Source organism: Thermobia domestica, chromosome 16 (assembly GCF_964235325.1).
Source record: "Thermobia domestica chromosome 16, izTheDome1.hap1.1, whole genome shotgun sequence".
In the NCBI taxonomy this organism is placed as follows: domain Eukaryota; kingdom Metazoa; phylum Arthropoda; class Insecta; order Zygentoma; family Lepismatidae; genus Thermobia; species Thermobia domestica.
The window spans coordinates 70,825,123-70,848,857 of record NC_137469.1 but is presented as its reverse complement, the minus strand read 5'-3'; the positions used below and the strand labels follow the sequence as shown (position 1 = coordinate 70,848,857).

General features: G+C 34.8%; 1 protein-coding gene across 2 annotated transcripts in view; it reads right to left on the bottom strand.

Moving 5' to 3' along the window:
* LOC145673144 (growth arrest and DNA damage-inducible protein GADD45 alpha-like) overlaps positions 1-23,735 on the bottom strand; it is a 91,311-nt gene that overhangs the window by 28,443 nt on the left and 39,133 nt on the right. The window contains exon 1 of one of the 2 annotated variants that reach the window (XM_081742565.1): positions 15,190-15,318. The exons of the other annotated variant lie outside the window; for it this stretch is intronic. Coding sequence (XP_081598691.1) covers positions 15,190-15,200 — 11 coding nt within the window. The 5' untranslated portion in view covers positions 15,201-15,318. Of the gene's footprint in view, positions 1-15,189; positions 15,319-23,735 lie in introns of those variants that run through there. 2 annotated transcript variants of the gene reach the window in all.

The window sequence follows — 23,735 nt, the reverse complement described above, 5'->3', positions numbered from 1 at the left end:
CGATGCACTACCACTTGTCACTCACTAAGTATATTTTAGTTTACCGAAGATATACTTTTAAGTTTATCGGTTAATCCTTTAGCACTTTCCGATAATTGTAATTTACAAACTGCCGTAATAAAATTGATTTAGACTAATTACAGCACGCAAAGTACAAACAGGAAGTGTGTTTACTTTTTATTGATTGTTTATTATCAACACTAATAAATGGAAATTCCAAGAACTCCACACGAAGATTCCCGAAGATTGCCGAAGGTTCCCGAAGTTTCCCGAAATTTTCCGAACATTGCCGAACCTAACCGAAAATGAACATGAGAGTTTATCCACAATTCCTGTACATGTTGGTTAATGTACCACACGAATGGTTCCGAAAATTGTCGAACTTAACCGAAGATGGACATAAGAATGTATCAACAATTCCTGTACACGTTTGGTAAATGTAACTTCCAAAAGACTTGTAACTTTAAGATATACTTCAAAGTTTATTATTAGATGTAAATTTATAACAAAATTGGTATTTTAAAATAAATGATTTAACAACGCAGAGTATACCAATGATTGGCTTTACTTTAACAGTAGTAATTTTATAGTGCGCGGCGCGGCTTGCTGCGCTGGATTTATAGTTTTAAAATTTAATCTCGTACCCAAAGGCATTTTGTTTTGTAATCTCGTACCCAAAAGCAAATAGTTTGTAGTCTCGTACGCAGGTGCTTTAACATATTTTAAATTAGTAACAGTAATATTACACAATGTGATGTAATTTGTAAATGCACTATTAAAGTTTGCAACACTTCAAATAATTATAGCTACTTGTTTTGTATGCTGTTCATTGTGTTACCGGATTAAAAATTCCTTTGTTAGTAATGCTACGAATTTGTTTTGTTTGCATTGCTACAGGTGTTTAAACTGGTTTAAACCGATTTAAACTAGTTTAATGTTTTTTGTTATGCAATTATTCAGTTCTGCAAGAACTTCGTTGTTAATTTTTTATTTGTTGGTTCGTTTGTTGTGCAAACTCGTTGTTAAATTTGATTGTGAAAATATAAAAAATTCCTGTGCAAACTCCTTATTTATTTATTTATTCCCTCATATATTTTATTCCATCGTTTCCTTTGGAATTTTAGTTGGATCGTTTGTTACTCAAACTCCGGGGTTGAACACATTATGTTACCTCAAAATGTGAGCATATCAAAGATAATCCGAAAATAATAAAAGTTGTGTCAACCTACAAATAATTCCTTTAAAAAACTCAAAGAAACATAGTTGCAATTATTTTATTCGTTCGCTTCATTACAAGCTCAGAGGAATTACATTCCGAAAATATTAAAATTATCAAAACAACTTAAACATAAGAAAGTTATTTTTAACACATCACAAGGCGATTAAACTTAAAATTTATTACATGGAACTTTTTGGTTGTTAAATGGAGAAGTAAAATTTAAGTCAGTGTTGCAATTGAATACAGAAACTAAAAGTAAAGTGTCGAAACATAACTTAAAACACAATGTTGCAATCTAAATTGCAAAAGAAAATTAAAAATACAACTTACAAACAAAATGTACAAACCGAAAATAAAAAGTGCAGAAACAAAATTTTAAAAACAATGTCGCAATCTAACATACAAAACGGAAAATAAAAAATATAGAAGCAAAACTTAAAACATAATGTTGCAATTAAAAAATGCAAAGCTAAAAATACAGAACCAAAACTTAAAACAGTGTTGTCATCAAAAAATACAAGAGCAAAAGTTTAAAATACAATGTTGCAATCCAAATTGCAAAAGAAAAAAATTAAAAGTACAAGTTAAAAATTGAAACATTCAAAACTAAAAATACACAATCAAAATACAATGCTGCAATTCAAATTGCAAAACAATATTAAAAGTACAACTTTAAAACACAATGTTACATTACAAATTCGAAACAACATTAAAATTACAAGTTAAGAAATAGAATTGGAAAATGAAAATAAAAAATACCGAAAGAAAATTCAAAACAATGTTGCAATCCAAATTGCAAAGAAAAAATTAAAAGTACAAGTTTAAAAAATTAAAACATGCAAACTAAAAAATAAAAAATACAGAAACAAAACTTAAAACACAATGTTGCAATCCAAATTGCAAAAGAAAATTAAAAGTATAACTTTAAAACACAATGTTACATTACAAATTCCGAAACAAAATAAAAATTACAACTGAAGAAATAAAAAATGTAAACTGAAAAACTAAAAATGCAGGAATAAAAAATTTTAAAGTACACAATGTTGCAATCTAAATTGCAAAATGAAAATAACAAGGAGGAAACAAATTTAAAAAAATGCAAAACTGAAAAACAAAAAATACAAAATAAGATTAAAACAATGTTGCAATCGAAAATACAGAAAGAAAATAAAAATACAAACATAAAACATATACGAAACATTATGTAGTAGTATAGCACGTAGATCTCACCAGCTTTGGTGAGATTTGCGGACAAAGTTGGGGAGATCTACGTGCTATACTACTACATAATGTTTCGTATATGTTTTATCTTTGTATTTTTATTTTCTTTCTGTATTTTCGATTGCAACATTGTTTTAATCTTATTTTGTATTTTTTGTTTTTCAGTTTTGCATTTTTTAAAATTTGTTTCCTCCTTGTTATTTTCATTTTGCAATTTAGATTGCAACATTGTGTACTTTAAAATTTTTTATTCCTGCATTTTTAGTTTTTCAGTTTACATTTTTTATTTCTTCAGTTGTAATTTTTATTTTGTTTCGGAATTTGTAATGTAACATTGTGTTTTAAAGTTATACTTTTAATTTTCTTTTGCAATTTGGATTGCAACATTGTGTTTTAAGTTTTGTTTCTGTATTTTTTATTTTTTAGTTTGCATGTTTTAATTTTTTAAACTTGTACTTTTAATTTTTTCTTTTACATTTTGGATTGCAACATTGTTTTAAGTTTTGTTTCTGCACTTTACTTTTGGGAACTTGTACTTTAAATTTAAATTGTAGCGTTGTTTTAATTTTGTTTATGTATTTTCATGTCATTTTCAATTTTTTTTAAATCTTGTAGTATTAATTTTGCTTCTGCAATTTTATTTTCGGTTTCTACATTTTGTTTGTAAGTTGTATTTTTAATTTTCTTTCCAATTTAGATTGCAACATTGTGTTTTAAGTTTTGTTTCTGCACTTTACTTTTGGGAACTTGTACTTTAAATTTAAATTGTAGCGTTGTTTTAATTTTGTTTATGTATTTTCATGTCAGTTTCAATTTTTTTTAAACTTGTAGTATTAATTTTGCTTCTGCAATTTTATTTTCGGTTTCTACATTTTGTTTGTAAGTTGTATTTTTAATTTTCTTTCAAATTTAGATTGCAACATTGTGTTTTAAGTTTTGTTTCTACATTTTACTTTTGGGAACTTGTACTTTTACTGATAGTTTCTGTATTCAATTGCAACACTGACTTAAATTTTACTTCTCCATTTAACAATCAAAGAGCTTCATGTAATAAATTTTAAGTTTAATCATCTTGTGTCATGCTAAAATAACTTTTTTATATTTATGTTTTGTTAATTTTAATATTTTCGGAATGTAATTCCTCTGAGCTGCTAATCAAGCGAACGAATAAAATATTTGTAACTATGTTACTTTGTGTTTCTATCGGAATTAATTCTAAGTTTACTTCATTTTTTAATTATTTTCAAATTATCTTTCGTATGCTGACACATTTTAGTATTTTTCGGAACATATTTTGTATGCTCACACGAAGTGTTCGAGTAATTTATTACGAGAGGTTAAATAAATAAAGAGTTTGAGTAACAAACGATCCAATGAATATTACGAAAGGTTAAATAAATAATGAGCTTGCACAGCAATTTAAATACGATCACACTCTATGAGTGTTCTGTTAAGAAAAAACAATAAACTAGTTTAAACCGGTTTAAACCAGTTTAAACACCTGTAGCAATGTAGACAAAACAAATTTTTAGCACTACTAACAAAGGAATTTTTTAAGGCCAATAACACAGTGGAAAAGCATGCAAAACAAGTAGCTATAATTATTTGAAGTGTTGCAAACTTTAATAGTGCATTTACAAATTATATCACATTATGTAATATTACTGTTACTAATTTAAAATATGTTAAAGCACCTGTGTACGAGATTACAAAGCTAACTGCGTTTGGGTACGAGATTACAAAAACTAAGTGTGTTTGGGTACGAGATTAAATTTTAAACTATAAATCCCGCGCAGCAAGCCGCGCCGCGCACTATAGAATTACTAGTGTTAAAGTAAAGCCAATTATTGGTATACTCTCTGTTGTTAAATCATTTATTTTAAAATACCGATTTTGTTACAAAGTTACATCTAATAATAATAAACTTTGAAATATATCTTAAAGTTACAAGTCTTTTGGAAGTTACATTTACTAAACGTGTACAGGAATTGTTCATACATTCTTATGTCCATCTTCGGTTAAGTTCGGTAATTTTCGGAACCATTCGTGTGGTACATTAACCAACATGTACAGGAATTGTGGATAAACTCTCATGTTCATCTTCGGATAGGTTCGGCAATGTTCGGAAAACTTCGGGAAACTTCGGGAACCTTCGGCAATCTTCGGGAATCTTCGTGTGGAGTTCTTGGAATTTCCATTTATTAGTGTTGATAATAAACAATCAATAAAAAGTAAACACACTTCCTGTTTGTACTTTGCGTGCTGTAATTAGTCTAAATCAATTTTATTACGGCAGTTTGTAAATTACAATTATCGGAAAGTGCTAAAGGATTAACCGATAAACTTAAAAGTATATCTTCGGTAAACTAAAATATACTTAGTGAGTGACAAGTGGTAGTGCATCGATACTAAACTGAAAAAAGTTACGGGAAGTTTTATCATTGTGGTTAACGGCAAGTGTTAGTGCAATTGCCGACAAGCTTTTAAGTGTAGTGTCGGTAAACTTACAACTAAATCTGTTGTGAACTGAAACAAGTTCGGGAAAGTTTTATTATTATACTTACTGGTAAGTGTAAAAAATTCTTAAAAAGTGTATCTTTGGTCAACACATTGTGAATTATATCATAAAAGTCTACTTACGAAACCTTATCATTTAAAAACTGTGAAAGAAATATCAAAGTTCTGTGTACATCATTGTGTAAAATATTTATTGTATAAGACAAAAATTCAAATTGCAATTACATATTTAGTGTGTCAATCACACAATGGAAGAACAGTCTGTCATCTGTACCATGTTGTCAGCACAACAAGCACGTGGATATGAAAATCCAAACGAAGTTTTATTTACATGGGAAGTGATAACACAATGTCATGCTACGGGTGCAAGGGTAAGCAATGAAGCTTATTCCAAGTTATTGCAAGCGTTGTTTATACATTTTGGTTGTGATCCTCATGTTGTTTTGAAAAAATGTAAGTCTGCAAAAGATATTATTGATTTATATCATGTAGGCTTCTTTCGTCAAGATAATATAAAGAATTTAGCTCGTGAAAAGTTTATGGAACTTGTGTCTGAAGGAAAAGCTAATAGTTTAACTACAAATGATTTTAGCGTGTTCATGGAAAATTTTATAAACTTTCCAAGTCCTAATACTGATACTGTATCACAACCTACCATGTATGGGAGTGGTAAAACAAATGAATATTTTCGTATTGTTAATAGTACAATCAAACAATATAGTTATTTTGGACTTACAGGAAAGGAAGTTACAATTGAACGTATGCAAACTAGCGGAATAGATGATCCTGAAAAAATATATTCAGTTGTTATTTGAATTTGTAAAGGATCACGTTTTAAATGATGCCGATGATGATATGTATATTGGTATAACAATAGAAAGTTCTGCTTCTACCATTAATAAACCAATATACATTTCGTGGCGTCAAAAGTCGGATTTAAGCTCCGACATTCTATTTCGTAAAATTGAAAATGTTTTAAATAGTAATGAAAATTATTTATTAGGTGATAAAGTAAATTTCAAAATTCATATTGTTGATTCACGTAAAGGTAGGGGGCGAACAAGGGGTTCATCAAAATTTGTTGATCTTGTAACACACATGGAACAATGTACTATTCCTGTAGAAAAGGATGTGTATTGTCTTCCTAAAAGTATTATTCTTGGAATGGGTAAGGCTGATCATCGTTATAACTATGTATATCAATTGAAAAATCATCCTGAACGATTGATGAAACAAGCAAAGCAATTGTGTGTCAATGCTAAAGTTGACATTGAAATCCATGATGGATGTACTATTGATGATGTAAAAAAGTTTCAAAATAAGCTAGCGCCTCATTATCAAATTGTTGTTTACGAAAAAAACGGATTAACTCGAAACTATAATGTAATTTATCCTGGAATACATGCATCAAAGAAAATTTTGATTTTGTACAGTGAAGGACACTACGAATTAATTACCAACATTACAACACTATTAAACAAACGGAAATATTGTCAGTATTGTTTGAAAGATTATCATCATACACAAAATCATAAGTGTAACTTCAAATGTCCAATGTGCGAAAAGTATCATAATGTTTCTAATAATGATAATAATATTAAAGTTGAATGCCTTGATTGTCATAGACTGTTTTCTTCAGAAGAATGTTTTGCTAATCATAAAGCGATAAATGTTTGCGGAAAAAGTTTATGCGAAACAAAGAAAATTTGTGTCCGTTGTGGTACTATGAATGACATGCGTTCACGCAAGTCTAAACATGAATGTGGTGAACATTATTGTAAAACATGTTACACATATGTAAGCAATGACCATATTTGTTTTGTTCAAACGGCTATGATGCAACATGTAGATAGCTTTTTGTACATTATCTTTGATGTAGAAACAATGTTGCTTCCTAAAAATGAACAGGGAGAACAAGAACATCATGTAAATTTTGTAAATTGTATTCATGCTTGTTACAAGTGTAAGGACATGAAACTTGATGATACATGTTTTGTATGCGGTGATAAAAATGGGTTCCGTTCGTTTGATTTTCACAACATTGAAGAATTTGTTAATCATGTATTAATAACTCGAGCAATGTTTAAAAAAATCATTGTGCTTTCCCATAATGGCAGTAATTATGATATGCAATTCTGTGCTAAAACTTTAATCATAAACCATCATTTTACACCTGAAGTAATAATGTCAGGACAAAAAATTATTGAAATGCGTTTAGGACAAAAGATTTACTTCCGTGACACATATTTGTATATGGGAGTTAAATTATCTAAATTACCTAAGACGTTAGGTCTTTCTGCAAATTTACGAAAGGGAGATTTCCCGTACTTGTTTAATACATTAGAAAACCAAAATTATATAGGCAAAATTCCTGATCTAAAATATTTTGATCCTGATTCAAGGAGTACTAAAGATCGAGAGCAACTTATCATATGGCACAAAGAACGTGCTGCAAGTAATGAGGAGTATAATCTCCAAAAGGAAATGATTGAATATTGTCGGAATGATGTTAAAATTTTAGCAGAGGCTGTCATTAAATTTTCAAACTTAATTGAAGACAAAACAAATGGTATCCAATGTTTTATCGTCTCGTCAACTATTGCTAGTTTGGCAATACTAACATATCGTACCTTATATTTACCCAAAGAAATTATTCCAATTATTCCACCTTATGGGTTTGACCATCGTGATCGTCAAAGTCTAAAGGCAATGTACTGGCTGCGATACTTAGAACGTACTACTGGTAGTGAAATTTTCCATTCTGGAAATGGTTTGGAAAAACGATTTGGGAGATATAAGGTTGATGGATTTGAAACTAAAACAAATACAGTTTACGAATTTCATGGATGTTACTATCACGGGTGTTTAAACTGTTATCCTACACTACGACACGTGTCCCTAGATTCTACTTCTAAGCAAGGTACATCACTACAAGATCGGTATGAAAACACCACCACAAAAATAGCATTTCTTAAAAAATTAAATCTTAATGTCATTGAAATGTGGGAATGTGAATGGGACCTCATGGTAAAAAATGATAAAAAATTACAACAGTTTATTCAAACACAGTGTCATGATCTTGTTGATCATCTGGTACCTAAAGATAGTTTTCATGGTGGGCGTACAGAATGTTTTAATGCCTTGTACGAATGTACCAGCGAAGAGTTTGTGTCATATTATGATGTTACCAGTCTTTACCCTTGGGTAATGGCACGTAAGCCATTGCCTATAGGAAAACCTATAATATACAAGGGGCCTAACTTTCCACAAGTACAAAGTATTCATGGATTAGTGAAATGTAGTATCTTGCCTCCCAAAGACTTATATTTTCCAATTTTACCATATACATGTAATGATCGCCTTTTGTTTGGGTTATGTCGTACGTGTATGGAACAAAGTGACAACAATTGCATCCATAATGATGCCGAGCGTGTCCTTACTGGTACATACTGTACTCCTGAACTTCATGTGGCTTTAGATCTCGGATACAAAATTCTACAAATTATTGAAATTTGGGAATTCAAATTATCTGGATCAGAAAATAATCTGTTTAAAGATTATGTCAATTCCTTCTTAAAAATGAAACAGGAGTCTTCAGGATTTCCTAGCTGGTGCAAAACTAAACAAGATCAAGAAAAATATATTGCAGACTATTATGAACATGAATGCATTCAGTTAACGGAAAATAACATTCAATCAAATCCTGGTCTAAGATATATTTCCAAAATATTTCTCAATTCATTGTATGGGAAATGGGGACAGCGAACAGATTTATCTCAATCTGTAATTGTAGATACTCCAGAAAAATTTTTAAGTTATCTATGGGCACCCCAATATGAGGTACAAACTGTATTGCCTATTGGAGAGCGACATCTCATTCTATTATATAAAAACATTGAAAACAAAAACAAGCCATGGAAATTTTCCAATGTTGTCCTTGCCGCGTTCATTACGTCTTGGGCGCGTCTAAAACTTTACGAGTTACTAACAGCTATAGATCCTGAGCGTGTATTGTACTGCGACACTGATAGTATTATGTTTGTGCAGCAACGTAATGAAAAGCCTCCACTTTCTTTGGGTTCCTATTTAGGTGAGTTAACTAATGAAGTTCCTGATGGGTGGGAAATTGATGCATTTATAGGCTTAGGGCCAAAAAATTATGCCTATAGGATGAAAGAAGTTCAAACAGGGAAAGTAGATTATGTATTTAAAATTAGAGGAATAACTTTAAATCATCGTACACGACAAGAAATTAACTTTGATCATTTTTATCAGCTAGTTCGGGATAAAGCTGAGAAAAAACAGTTACACAATCCAGGAAGAATTGTTCGTAAGCCTGGGTTTGTCATCGTATCCAAGTCTGAAACTAAAACACATCAGAAAGTTCAAAATAAAAGACGACGATTAAATCATAACAGTATTACTGACTATAGAACATTGCCATATGGTTATCAAAGTATTAAGTGTGTGAAATGATTGGTATTCTATGTATATGTAAATAGTAAACTGTCTAAAGGTAGCATCATGGAGTAACATGGTCATAATATCATCAAATATGTCCATAAGTTTCCTATCTGTTGGTACTTGTACGTATATATAATGTAAATATGTCAATAAGTTATTAAGAATATTCTAAGTATAGTAAATATCTTATTTAAATATATCTATATATGTATATCAATATGCCAATATTGGAAAATACAATAAAGCGTTACAATTTATAATAATATGTTTTATTTCTCCAAACAAATATTCATATAATACGAAGTATCTGTATTCTATATAAGATAAAGGAAGAATGCCTATGCTTCATATAAGGTTATTTATACGTATTTTATGTTCCTACAATAAATCATCCCAAGTTGGAAACCATGTTGATGTCACAATGTCTTCTATAAGGTGAACAAGCATCTTAAAAGTAAGTAAAGGTACGAATATACGGCATTAGAATATTGTAGTGAAAAGATATCTATATGTAAATGGGTTATAACACAGTGATATCCTTTGTGTTTCAAATACCACTAGGTCATCTTTGGCATGCTCACACATTTTAGTATTTTTCGGAACATATTTGGTATGATCACACGAAGTGTTCGAGTAATTTATTACGAGAGGTTAAATAAATAAGGAGTTTGAGTAACAAACGATCCAATGAATATTACGAGAGGATAAATACGTAAAAACCAAAATATATATCATTAGAATACTCTAGTGAAAACATGTGTATATGTAAATGCCTTATATCATAGTGATATCCTTTGTGGTTAAAATATCAGTACATCATGTCTAACAAGTATCTGCGTATGTACAAAATCACAATATATACATTCTAACATGGTATTCAAGGTAATCTATATACATAAGAAATCAGTTCATGTGTTTGCATTCATCTAGCGTATCAGCACAACAACATATACAGCTCTACAATACGATAAAATAAGGCTACAATCCAATATTAATAGAATAGAAACACTTTAGGTGTTTGCATCCATCCTAGTATAACCCCTAAAGCTACGCAACCAACAACACATGCTTAAAACACTTACATGCAAACGAAAGATAATATGTCTACAATATGATACATATATTCATGTCCGATATCAAAACCACTATACATACATACATACATGAACCCACTTACAAACTAATCACATATACATGCAATTTGTCATTCGTCTAAGCTTCGTACACCATTAGACCCATACAGTATCCAAAACATGATATTCTATGCTAAAATCCCATATCACCTACACATATATGTACCCACTTACAAACTAATCACAAATACATGCAATTTGTCATTCGTCTAAGCTTCGTACACCATTAGACCCATATAATATCCAAAACATGATATTCTATGCTAAAATCCCATATCACCTACACATATATGTACCCACTTACAAACTAATCACAAATACATGCAATTTGTCATTCCTCTAAGCTTCGTACACCATTAGACCCATACAATATCCAAAAGATGATATTCTATATTAACATCACATATCAGCTACTGAAAATACAATATCAATACATAAAATACCCCCTCATTAATATTCATTACCATCTCATTAATATTCATTATCATTTCATTAATATTCATAAATAATTAATTCATTACTCTAGTTTTTAAAAGGATAAAATCATTTATGTGAAAATACCTAAAGAAATCTTGTTTGAACACTTCTTCCAAAAAGCACAATAGTGAAAGTTGTCTTGCGTACACAATTCATTCAGTCTTTTTCCTCTTTGCAAGTCAGGTAGGAAGGGCCACCCTTTCTCTCCCCTCTACGTATGTGGCAAGGTCTTAACAAAATGCGTAACAATTCCCACGTCGGTTTAAAGTGGTCCTTTGCTCACAAAACAAAAAACACACTTCACCCCTCCATCTTATGTGCGGTTCCCTCAATATGGGGCAATACATTAACTTTTAAAAAGTAACACGTACCTATCTCATTCTTACATTCTCTGTCGTTAGAATAATGATTCCTATTTCTTTCTTTTTCACATGTTTTTCAGTTTCCATGCAGTAAAAATCACAGTCCCCCCAATTAAGCAATGTCCAGAGCACAGTTCGCTCCCCCCAACTGCAGCATTCTGGAACACACACATACAAGCAGGTGTCTATGTTACGTTCGTTTCTCTTCACCCATCAAAGGATTCTCTCCCTCCTACGCCTTACATCTTAGACAGTCAATATCTTTTAACATTTGTTGTTTATCCAGAGTTTCCCATGTTTCTAAATACATGAAACTAACTTATTTGACATGTCTTTCTCACCTCCCATGGTTAAAGTATTGTGCAACATCCATATCTCACATTAAATTGACAGCTTGTTCTTTTTTTAATTGACATAATGATGAAAATACGTGACAGCTCCATAAGAACTTCTCATACGTTTACAAAAGCTTCTTATACATTGAACAAAGGCACCCTGCAACGAAGGAATGTTTACATATAGCAAATAAGCTACTGTGGAGTATCAATTATTCGAGTTTCGATTAACCGAGGTTCCGTGTTATCCGAGCTTAATCCAAACAAGAAATATTTAAAAAAAACTAGTACGGTTACAATGATAAGCAGTCTGCAAGCTTTTGTTTCAGCAACAAAGTGCAAGTAAAGGTGGCGTACCGATAACGACCCCGCCAGACGTTTCCACAATTAAGCGATCAGGCTTTAATTATTGCACGTCTTGAGTTTCAGTTTGAGAATGAGAAGGTACTTCTCTACGTCGAACAGGAAGACAACATGACACCAACTGACATTATGATGTAGCGACGTCTGTGCAATATAGAGGCCAAAAACAAGACAGCTTAATGAAGCAAAAAACTATGGAAGACTTATATATATAGATATTCTAAACAGTACCTTATTTATTTTGAGTTTTATACTGTGTTTTACTTACGTACATATCAATATTAAACTGCATTTTATTTACTGTATTATGGCTGTCCTTATGTATGTATGTATAGTTATATGTTCAATAAAAATAATAAGTACAGTAATAATAAATAATCTAATAAAGAGACATAATCAATTAACAACAATAATAAATACTGTACAAAAATTTCTGTGTATCCATCCATGTTAACCGAGTTTTTAATTATCCGAGTTAGATCCAGTCCACATTAGCTCGGATAATTGTGACTGAACTGCAGGGTCGGATTCAGTGGAGGGCGATCGGGATGATCACCCCTTCCCAGAAGGGGAAATTTATTATTTTATATATACATAAATAAAACACATCTCAGAGTTTGAAGCTCCTAAAAGTAGCACTAAGTAGCACTATTACAACCCACCGCCCCGCCCAGAAGTTCGTCCTGGATCCACCCTTGCTGTACTGTAATTGTCAAGGATGGAATTAAAGCTAATGAGTATATATATACACAGTGTGATTCAAAAGTAACTGAGTTTCAAGTTTAAACTGTAATAATTGAAAAAAAATGCTAAAATAATTACGTATATTGCTGTTTGCTATTTTCGTATGGAACCTTGATCAACTTCGCCACCACCACAATAGTGCTAAAGTTGCAGCGCATGCGCTAGGGTTGGCAAGAAGTAAAGAATGAATGAGAACCAGCCCACCTCCACCATGACAAACTTAGTTTGATAGAAGCATATTTTGCAACAACAGCTAAGAACGTTGGTAACAGTCCCCTGGTACAGAAAACAATAGTATGACCTCCTGAAACACTTTCTCGAGTCAATGATTGTCACTTAGCGCAATTTCTAGGTAGTGAGTTGAGGGGGGCCATTTCTTTTTTTCGATAGTACCGTAAATTCAGATATGTACACTATCATTCCATTCATGGTTATGCTTGGAGAAGGTGGACGCCATTGCTGTTTCAACAGGATGAGACGAAGAGCCATACATAACACATGAATCGCGAATTCTTCCAAGATCGACAGATATCAAAATATTCATGACCTCCTAGCTCATATGACCTCCAAGATTTGCGGTAGTACATAATCAGAGTCGTGAGCTTACAACTGACAACTAACATGTGTCGGATAGCGCACAAAAACCTGCCTGCCTGCCTACGTATGAGTGCATGTTTCGACGCACAAGATCAATTTCAGCAGGTTTTTAGAAACAGTGTGTGTGTGCTCAAAGGGACCGGATTTTTGTGCACCATCCAGTATATAGGCTAATAGTTACCAAAGAATTCAAATCACATAATAATAATAATAATAATAATAATAATAATAATAATAATAATAATAATAATAATAATAATAATAATAATAATAATAATAATAATAATAATAATAAAGTACACTGTGATTAACATTGAAACCAATTATCTGAACTATGACGCCCTTCGCTAACACTTTGGTTTTTAGGCAGGAATTATTTATTATAATATTCTAATCTCCTTCTTTTCCCTTCCATTATAGCTTCAACTAGCAGCGTTCACCCCGCTTCGCTGCGGTCACCCCGGAACGCAATAAACTTTGTTACTTAGATAATTTTTACTTTTTCGCTTTCAAGTGATATGATAAAAACCATAGAAGATTGCAGTAAATCTTAACATTATATCGCCTGTCATTTATGTTAACCCGCCCCGCTTCGCTGCGGTCATCCCGGTGCTGGCATATTGTAAAAGTGTCTGTAAAAATAAGCAAATCAATTAAAAAATTTTAAACAGAAGATTCAAGCTATTTTCCGCTGTATATCGCCTGTCATTTATGTTAACCCGCCGAGTGACACGGTCATGCGGGTTGCATATAAATACGTTTATTTTTACCTATGATGAACTAATAACAAAGGATTTGTACGTTATGGACACTTGAATGGTCAATTATCTCAAGACACTGGTAATTAAAAATTAAAGTGATATGATAAAAACCATCTAGGGTCCAAATCCTAATAACCCCCCAAAAATGAAAGAAATTGCTTCAGCCGTATTAGCGTGATGAGCGGACAAAGAATTGTACGTTCTCTTTTATATATATAGATAACGTCATTCAGAATACTATTCGTTGTCAATGTCCTTAGTATTTTTTGTTTCAAATTTCAATTATCTCCAATAGCATTCTTTGCTTTTTCCAACATTCTCCAGTGTTTCCCACGGTTATCAGTTGATTCACCGATCTGATTTCTCCGTTTTATTGCAACTGCATCTTTATAAACGCCATTACAGATGTAAGTCTTCAGGAATTCATCCACCTCAAAGTGTTAGAGCTTCAATCAATGTATAACCTCACTAGTAACAGGCAATAAAACTGTGCATTGTTTTCGAAGTTTTATGGATCCATACAGGACATTCCAGATCTGATTATAAATATCTCCAATCCAAACGCTAACAATATGGCTTTGCTTTTTTAACGCTACATTCCAAAGAAATAACACTGGCTAGTACGTACTTCATACCTGACAATTAGTGTTGTTGACAATATCCATTTGGTGGCAAGCATGTGAAATTGTTACCTTCATTTAACTCATAATAAGTGGAGCTTCTAAACCTTTCGCAACATTTTCCCTTGGTAACGAATATGAACGAACATGTAACTTCGCAGAGATACGATTGTTATCAGAACAAATGAAATTCAAGTAATAGTTAATAAAATAAATTGCAACAAGGTCACATAATAGAACAGTATGATAGAAATTAGGTTCTTTACCACGCCCTCCATTTTCTTCCTTCGGAGGAGAACGGATTTTTCTCAGTGTACTTTAAATGAACGATTAGAAATGCGAAAATATTAAAGCAAAGCGGAGCCCTCTAACATACCTTAATGACATCAACGCCAATATAGTGAAGCCGAACACAGCTTATTTTAAACATTATTATCCAATCCGGAAGTGCATATTGGACCTCAAAGTACACGTGCTCTATGGGAAAGAACGCGTGCGAATCGCTTTAAACAAAATGCAATTCTAAGAATAGTGCTTACTTCTATAAAACATCTGAGAAAACATTTTAAAAATAATAAAAAAAAATCAACTAAAGTTGGCAGATAATGGTTATTGTATGTATCCTATGTATTCGTGTTTGTTCATATGGACAATAGTGTTTTCTATGCTGCTATAATAATAATAAAAAAGGACTAAAATTCGAAATGCACTAACAAAGGATATGACGCAAATTCCCACACGTGTATACTAAGTGAACTTGTATTGCATCCGCACAACCATTTTTTATTTTTTTTTAATTCTGAAGAAAGAAAATAATGTGACTTGTTTTTCAACACGCAAGCACTCTTAAAATTGTCAGAAAACAAAGCGTGGATTTTTTTAGATGTTTTAGAAATCTGTTTATTTCCCATAAGAGAACACATAAATAACTTTAATTTACTATAGTGAGTTAGTTATAAAAACACTTATTTAACCACGCAGTTTGCTATTAGTATGGAAACCTACCACAGTAATAATAATAATAATAAAACTATGGTGTTAATTTTCTTATAATGGAAGTAGAGTGTTTATAGTATACAAGCAATAACCTCAACTATAAGTTTGTGATATTCGCATAAATCAATTAATTAAGTTTGTGTAAGTGTCCCTCACAATCTTTACTTGTGCCCTGAGCTCCTCCGTGGCTAAGCGGTTAGCGTACGCGCCTTTGGAGTGGGAGGCCCGGGCAGAGGCGGCCTTTGGGGGTGGCGACTGGGGCACCCGCCCCAGGCCCCGCGATAGAATATTCTCTTGTCACAGTCAGCTCAAATATGCGGGGCCTCTGCAACATTCTAATGTACCGTAGCTTAGAGTTAAAGTGAATACTTTGGCTAATAATACGGTGTGGTGGATTTCTTCGGAAACCAGTTTTCATAAACCAGAACTTCTTACTCAATATTTTACTTTTAGAAGCCTTAAATTCCCAAAATCTACACCATTTCTATGAAAGCGTTTAGCATGAAATTTTTAGTTTTAAAGTACCGTAATTATTACGCCCTTGAGTTTCGGATTAACAATGGGTCAGCAAACAAGGCGACGCTAATACCATGCACGTGGCTCTAAATGGCATTATCTCAACTTTTCTTTGTTGTCGAAATAGAGTGAGAAGTCATGTTGTTTGTTGCTTTTGGGTCAGAAGAGTGGTCCTGTTGCTACAGACACCTCTGAGTCATCGCTTCCAAGAAATAGCTCCTATTGCACGCCTTGTGTAGCACCTCAAATTGGCTTCGGAATTCGGACCGCGCAGTCGTAGTGAGATGTGGATACGTAATATTATGATTAGTGCGTGAGTGTCTTCCGATTATTCGTTTATTGGGCAAAGAATAAGTGACCATCATGAGTGGTAGAGACAGAGACAAATTTCGTAAATACGAAAGTGGGTCTGCGAAAGCCAAGAAACGGAAATATAAAGAAGATTTCATTCAGAAGCAAAAGGGTGTAGCGGTAAAATCAGCGGATCAATACCAAAAACTTGAGAACACGGATGATGATTTGTCTGTGACTGTGAGCGACCGGTGTGATGCGACAGGCCAGGTTGTGATGCCAAGTTTTGCGTCCGACGAAGAAAACAAACTAGCCGGCAACAAAACTGTTTCTACGCCCTGTTGTCCCACAAGCAACAATGAAAACCTGGTGCAATTCTCTGGGGACAACGTTGTTGCAACAGACCCAGAAAGTGACCTCTCCTGTGAAAGTGCGACCATTCCTCTGCATACTTCTGACACTCTTCAAACGATGAGCACACTGTTCGAGGACATATACGATCCAGGTAATTGGAAACATATTAACAGTGAAGTGTGTGACATGTCAGTGGAGAAGGGTCCAATTAGGTTAAGTTACTGTGAATACCCAAAGGACGAAGGTAACAGTCATTTTTCGAACAATTTCTTTACACGGATAATGCCGAACGGAGAAACAGTGGATAGGCGATGGCTAAGTTATTCGAAGATCAGAGACAGAGTATTTTGCTTTCCTTGTAAGTTGTTTCGCACGACAGCTACTAGAGGCCAGTTAGCAAACGAAGGCTGCTGCGACTGGAAGCATCTTGGCGATAAACTTCAGCACCACGAAGTTTCTGTAAATCACGTTAAGTGCATGACAGCGTGGTTGGAATTAGCTCGTAGAATGTCCAATGGTAGCGCAATAGATAACATGACGCTAGAACGAATTAGAAAAGAAAAGAATTGGCGCGCAGTGTTAACAAGAATTCTAGCGATTGTACAGTACCTTGCCGAAAACAACAGCGCATTTCGTGGGAGAACGGAGAAACTTTATGCGCCGATCAATGGTCAGTTTTTAGGCTTAGGTGAGATGCTGGCCAAATTCGATCCAACCATGCAAGAACATCTCCGCCGAATTAAGAACGACGAGGCTCACGACCATTACCTCGGGCATAGGATCCAAAACGAGCTTATCGATCTGATGGCGTCAGAAGTAAAGGGGGAAATTATTGATAAAGTGAAACTTGCTAAATATTTTGCCGTCATCCTTGACTGCACGCCTGATGTTGGCCACAAAGAGCAGATGTCCATAATATTGCGTTTTGTGGACGTATCAGATCCGGAAGTGAAGGTGGTGGAGCACTTCATCGAATTTCTGGATGTGGACAACGCAACAGGAAAGGGGTTATCTGAAGCTCTTCTTGCCGCACTGCCGAACCTCGGTCTGGACATCGCCGATTGCCGTGGCCAGGGGTGCGAACATAAAGGGAAAACACCAAGGAGTTCAAGCGCACATTCTTCGCATGAACAGTCGAGCATTTTACACTCCGTGTGGCTGCCATAATTTGAACCTTGTTTTAGGAGACATGGCTAATTGCAACTCCCAAGCAGTGACGTTTTTTGGTGTCATACAGAGAATATATAAATGCTTTGCTGCCTCGGCTGAAAGGCGGACAATTTTGGAAGAAATCGTGCCTTTCATGACTACAAAATCACTTTCAGAAACGCGGTGGGAGTGCCGCCTGGAAAGTGTGAAAGCGCTGCGTTATCAGACGAAAGAAGTCAGGGAGGCACTGTCGACTGTCGCAGATACCGCCAATGATCCGCTAGTAAAAAGTGAAGCCGAATGTCTTGCAAATTATGAGCTCGAAAGCTTCGAGTTTATTCTGAGCTTAATCATATGGTATGACATTTTATTTGCTGTGATTGCTGTCAGCAAAACTTTGCAATCAGCTGACATGCAGCTCGATGTGGCAATACAGCAAATCAAAGGCCTTGTTACTTTCTTGAAAAAGTACCGGCAAACCGGATTCTCCGATGCTATGATCGCAGCAAAGGAAATTGCGTCCGAAATGAATGTAGCTCAGAAATTCAAGGAACGAAGAGTCAGATGCAAGAAAAAACAATTCGAATATGAGGGTAACGACGAAGAAACATCTTAGTCGGAGGAGTCCTTCAGAACATGATATTTCTTATGGATAGTGGATCAACCACTTACCTCAATGGAAAAAAGATTCGAACAACTGGAAGAGTATGCTTCAATCTTTGGATTTCTATACAACTTGAAGGGTTTGCGGTCATTGAACGACGATTATTTGTTAAAGTGTTGCATGGATTTGGACAACATGTTACGTGCAGAAGATTCACGCGATTTGGATGGAATTGACTTGTGCGCAGAATTGAAGATTTTTCGAGAAATGCTTCCTGATAACATCAATGCCGCCCAAGAGTGTCTTCAGTACGTTTGGCTCATTCGAGATTCATTTCCCAACATCGTTATTGCATACAGAATTATGTTGACAATTTCTGTTACAGTTTCCAGCGCGGAAAGAAGCTTTTCGAAGTTGAAACTTATCAAAAACTATCTACGATCAACAATGTCGCAAAGCAGATTGTGCGGTTTAGCTATTTTGTCCATCGAAAAGGAAGTTGCCTCAACAATGGACTACGAGGACCTTATCAACGATTTTGCACAGCGAAAAGCCAGAAAAGTGGACTTCCGTCTGTGACCGTCAAAGCAGCTACTTCGTGAGTCAGTGATAGTTTTATTATGTGTTCTAGTTTGTTGATCTTGCATGCATGTAAAATGTTTCCGAATCATTAATGTGGTAAGTTATATCGACCCCCATGCCATAAGAACCCCTTACCCCCTCAAAAATTTCACCTATGTTTCCTGGCTTCGGGGGGGGGGACTTCGCCTAACAAACCCCCCCGCCCGGGGCCCCGCATACTACTAAGGCCTCCTCTGGGCCCGGGTTCGATTCTCGGCGGGAGCTCATGTGGCTCGGATTCCACGTTAATCTGTAGGTCCACGTCTCATATAGCCTCGCTGCTGAACGGGACGTTAAACTCAAAATCAACTCAATTTATTTGTGCCCTATGTATTAAAGCAGTGATTTTCAATGTACGGGTCGCGACCCATTGATAGTTCCTAGGAGTTACGAACTCCTGTTACGTACCAGTGTTTCTTTCAAGTATACGAGGTGCATTCAAAAAGTATTGAACCTTTGGTTGGCAAAAATACATTTATTGATTTGGAAATCCGAAACACTAATCCTCTTCAAAGTAGTTTCCTTGGAAATGTACACACTTCACCCAGTGTTCCTACCATTGCTGGAAACATTCTGGAACGTAGTTTTTGCAATGGTGAGCAACTATGCCGTCGTATTCCGCATGATGTTTTCTCTTGACTCAAATCGGGTTTCTTTTAGTGGCATTTTCAGCTTGAAAAATAACAGATTGACTGCCAAGATGATTTGAGGGTACTGGTCCCAGGAGGCCATAAATTTCTTCTTACCTTTGGCTCGATTACGGATATCACATTTTTGTCGCGATATTTTGTTTCTCCCGAAAATGTACCAGTGGGAGCCGAGAACCATATGTGATCCTCATGGTCTCTTAGTAATTTGTGACGATGAGTATTATATATAATGCTCAAGAACCTGGATAAGTTAGTAATTTGTGATATCAAACATGAGCATCATATATGATGCTTATGGCACCATAGAGAAATAAGGTGAGCACCAAACATGATGCTCATAGCAGTCAACCTGCCAAATGTCACACGGAGCCATATCGGGTGAGTAGGGAACCTGATGACACACAGGAATGTTGTGTTTGGCGACGAAAGCCTGAATCAAATGCGCTGAATGGTCTCTATTGTTGTCAGCTTCGGTACAAATTTCGCGGATACTCTCTTCATGCCCAAATTCTCCTTCAAAATTGAATGTACCGATCCGACACTTACCCATATATCGTTCGCAATTTCTCGCATTGTGATACAACGGTCCTGCAAGATCACAATCTGCACGTGCTCAATGATATTGTCATCCCGGCTAGTTGAGTGTCTACCTGAACGTGGTTCATTGTGCGGCCGTCTCTGAAGCGATTGTACCATTCCTTGATACGCGAGGTGCTCATGACATCGTTCTCGAAGCCTGTTGAAATTTTCGAATGTTTTCCGATTGGGTATTACCAAGCTTTTGGCAAAATTTGATGTAATATCGCTACTCAACTTTTTCTATCATTTCACAAAAACTGAAATCCAACGATCGTTCACTACATGTCTTCACTCGTTTGCCCACTGCCAGCTTTCTGCGGGCGGAAAAAAATTCATGACTGCGCATGTCCCCCCTCTACACCTACACTGAAGAAAGTCTCCTACGCTTCATTGGTTTACGCGGGGAACAAAATGTTCGATACTTTTTGAACATACCTCGTATTTCCGGGAAGGTTCTTCGGTCCCCCGGACTTGTTTAACCCTCCAGAGATGAGATAAATTAAATTGCGATTACATTCACCAGGGATACCCGCAGGATTTCTTTTCCAAGGCGTGGAGCAACAGACCGACAATACACACAAACTTTGGTGCACATAATACTTCATGTAAAAATAACAATTATTTAGGTACAATGCATAACTAGTAACTATTTTTATTCTTAGACGCTGTTCTTTTTTCTTTTTTCTTCTTTTTTGTATTCTGCGATCACGAAATAACGGAAGGGAACGGAAAGAAAGAACAAAATGAAAAGATTAGGTGAACACTGTATGTGTCCAAGTTCGTGTTGTTTTGATCGGTGAATATCAGTCTATGACATTCGTATTTCATCCTATTCCTCACCACAATTTTCTTAATTCCTCCTGGTACATCGAACGTGATTTTCTATGTTTCTTTTCGTAGTGGGTTTTCCTTCTTCGTATCCTCACCCACTTACGCCATTTATCTCAGTGGTATCATGAAGAAAATAGCATAAAATGCTCTTAAATTAGGTAAAACAATATCGCAGTTCTATGGTTTAATGGGATTTACTAATACGTACGATTTACGTTGTTCATTGAAAAAAAAATCCCCTCTGTATTGTCATATACGTCCTTTAAGCCATTCATAGATGTTCTCGAAACAGCTTATACGCTGTGAAAATTTGAAGACTACAGAACTGACTATACTATCGTACTATAACATATATATATTAAATAGTGTAATGTGTGATTAAGACAAGTATAATAGAAGAACTACGTATAATAACTGTTGAAAATCCAGGAGAGAGAAATTGTTTCCCTTGCCCCACTCTGCGGGCGATCATGCATGTCACTTATATGCAGGACATGTACTTTAGCAAATAGTATACCAGTGCAGCGCGTTCATATTTTGGTTTGCCCCTTTTCCGGGAAAGTCTCTGGAAGAAAGCCCGCTTCGTACGGGTTAGGGCCTCGCCTAAAGAAACTGATGGGACTCGAGTCCGTCTTGTGTTAATTACCGTGACGTTAATGCAGCTTCTGAATACAACTAAGAAAATACAGAGTTACACCAAACACTGGACTATCAATTTACCTATGGAAGAAGAAAAGCATCATATCTGAACCTATTTAACTAATGTGGTGGGTATCTGCTACGTAACTGGTGTGGTACGGGTCAAAATGATCCAAACATTTTTTAAAGCTAAACATACTAAATATAAAAGACGAACAATGTTTATTCGCACCTTTCGCGCCATTTGTGTGTATTTATTCAATAGCAAATTACAATACACATTTTAGGAAAGTATACTAACCCGTAACCCAATGAAAAATATACGTGCAAAGTCTTACTCGTTACAGATCTGACCCGTACCACACTAGTTAAGGGTTAAATGTGATACGGTTGTGTATCCCAATTATAAACTAAATTATATGTAGAGCAACGCAGCTCATAGTGACTCAATATGGAGATATGCATGGCACCTCACTGATATAGCTGCTCACTTCTGGTGCAAGCGGTTTTTGATTGGATCTAAGGCCACGTGAGTTTGTGGTGGACAATATTGTGTACGTACTTTTTATCGGGATTCTTCAATTTCCTCGTACATTCGCATTCCACAAATTTATTCATTTTCATTAATGATCCGTCTCGTTTCCCTATAAGGCATAACGATGTGAAGTAAAATTTAATAATTTTATTTTCATTCATGACTTATTTAAATTCAACGATAACTATTCTTACCTTTGTAACTATACAATAAACTATAGATTATTCACTGAGAATGCTGTTAAGAATACAAACATTCCCTTCCATCACTTGTGTCTGTAAAAAGGGTCATGTACAGATATAGCAAGGAAGTGAGAATGAGATTCATGCTCGTATTAGAATGCACTGTGTAGACAGCGCAGGCTAGCTAGTATTTTTGAAAACGATCGAACGTATAGGCTATCTACAAAAATTCTACCAATACGTCATTGGATAAAAGTAACAAAGTTGTATTTTTTTCATAGTTAGAATGACCATTAAGAGGATCCGGAATGTGTCTTTGTTTGGACATCCAAATATTTCCATTATTTTTAAAGTTTCTACTGCAAAAATCATTGCCCCGGGACAGGTATGGGACCTGTGACATATTCAATGAAAATGTGAAATGTGGGTTTACTGTAAGATTGGCCAAAGTAGGGCTTATCTTTGTTTAGAGAACTAGTGCAGTTGTTACTTTCGTACCTGTGTATATTAAATTATATAGCCTTATCTTTCAATCACATGTGTCTATTTTCACTAAACTATTAATTACCGGAAAGATACAACAGACTAGAAATGGCGTATGTATGTCCTCTAGGCTTTTAACCTATCTCTTATGTTTCATAATGTGTAGGTATAGTTAACAAGTTATCCTTGAGTCTATTTGAGAAAAAAAAAAAAAAACCAGATCTGTCTGCACGTTTGTGTTCGTGACTTCGCAGATTGTACTTGCACACGCCGCTTATCTTGCGCAATCACACTCCCAGAAGGATAACGAGCGCAAAGAATATCTACTTTTTTTTTTCGAGTACTCTGTTACAATTAGCCTCTGTTTTTCCACCTGTTGCAGGCGCATGATGCCAGAATATGAATCAACATTACTCACTAAGTGACTGACTGTCTTTATTCAAGAGTTCGCCTCAAGGTTCAAAGCACAAATATAATGGTAGTCTTGTTTTA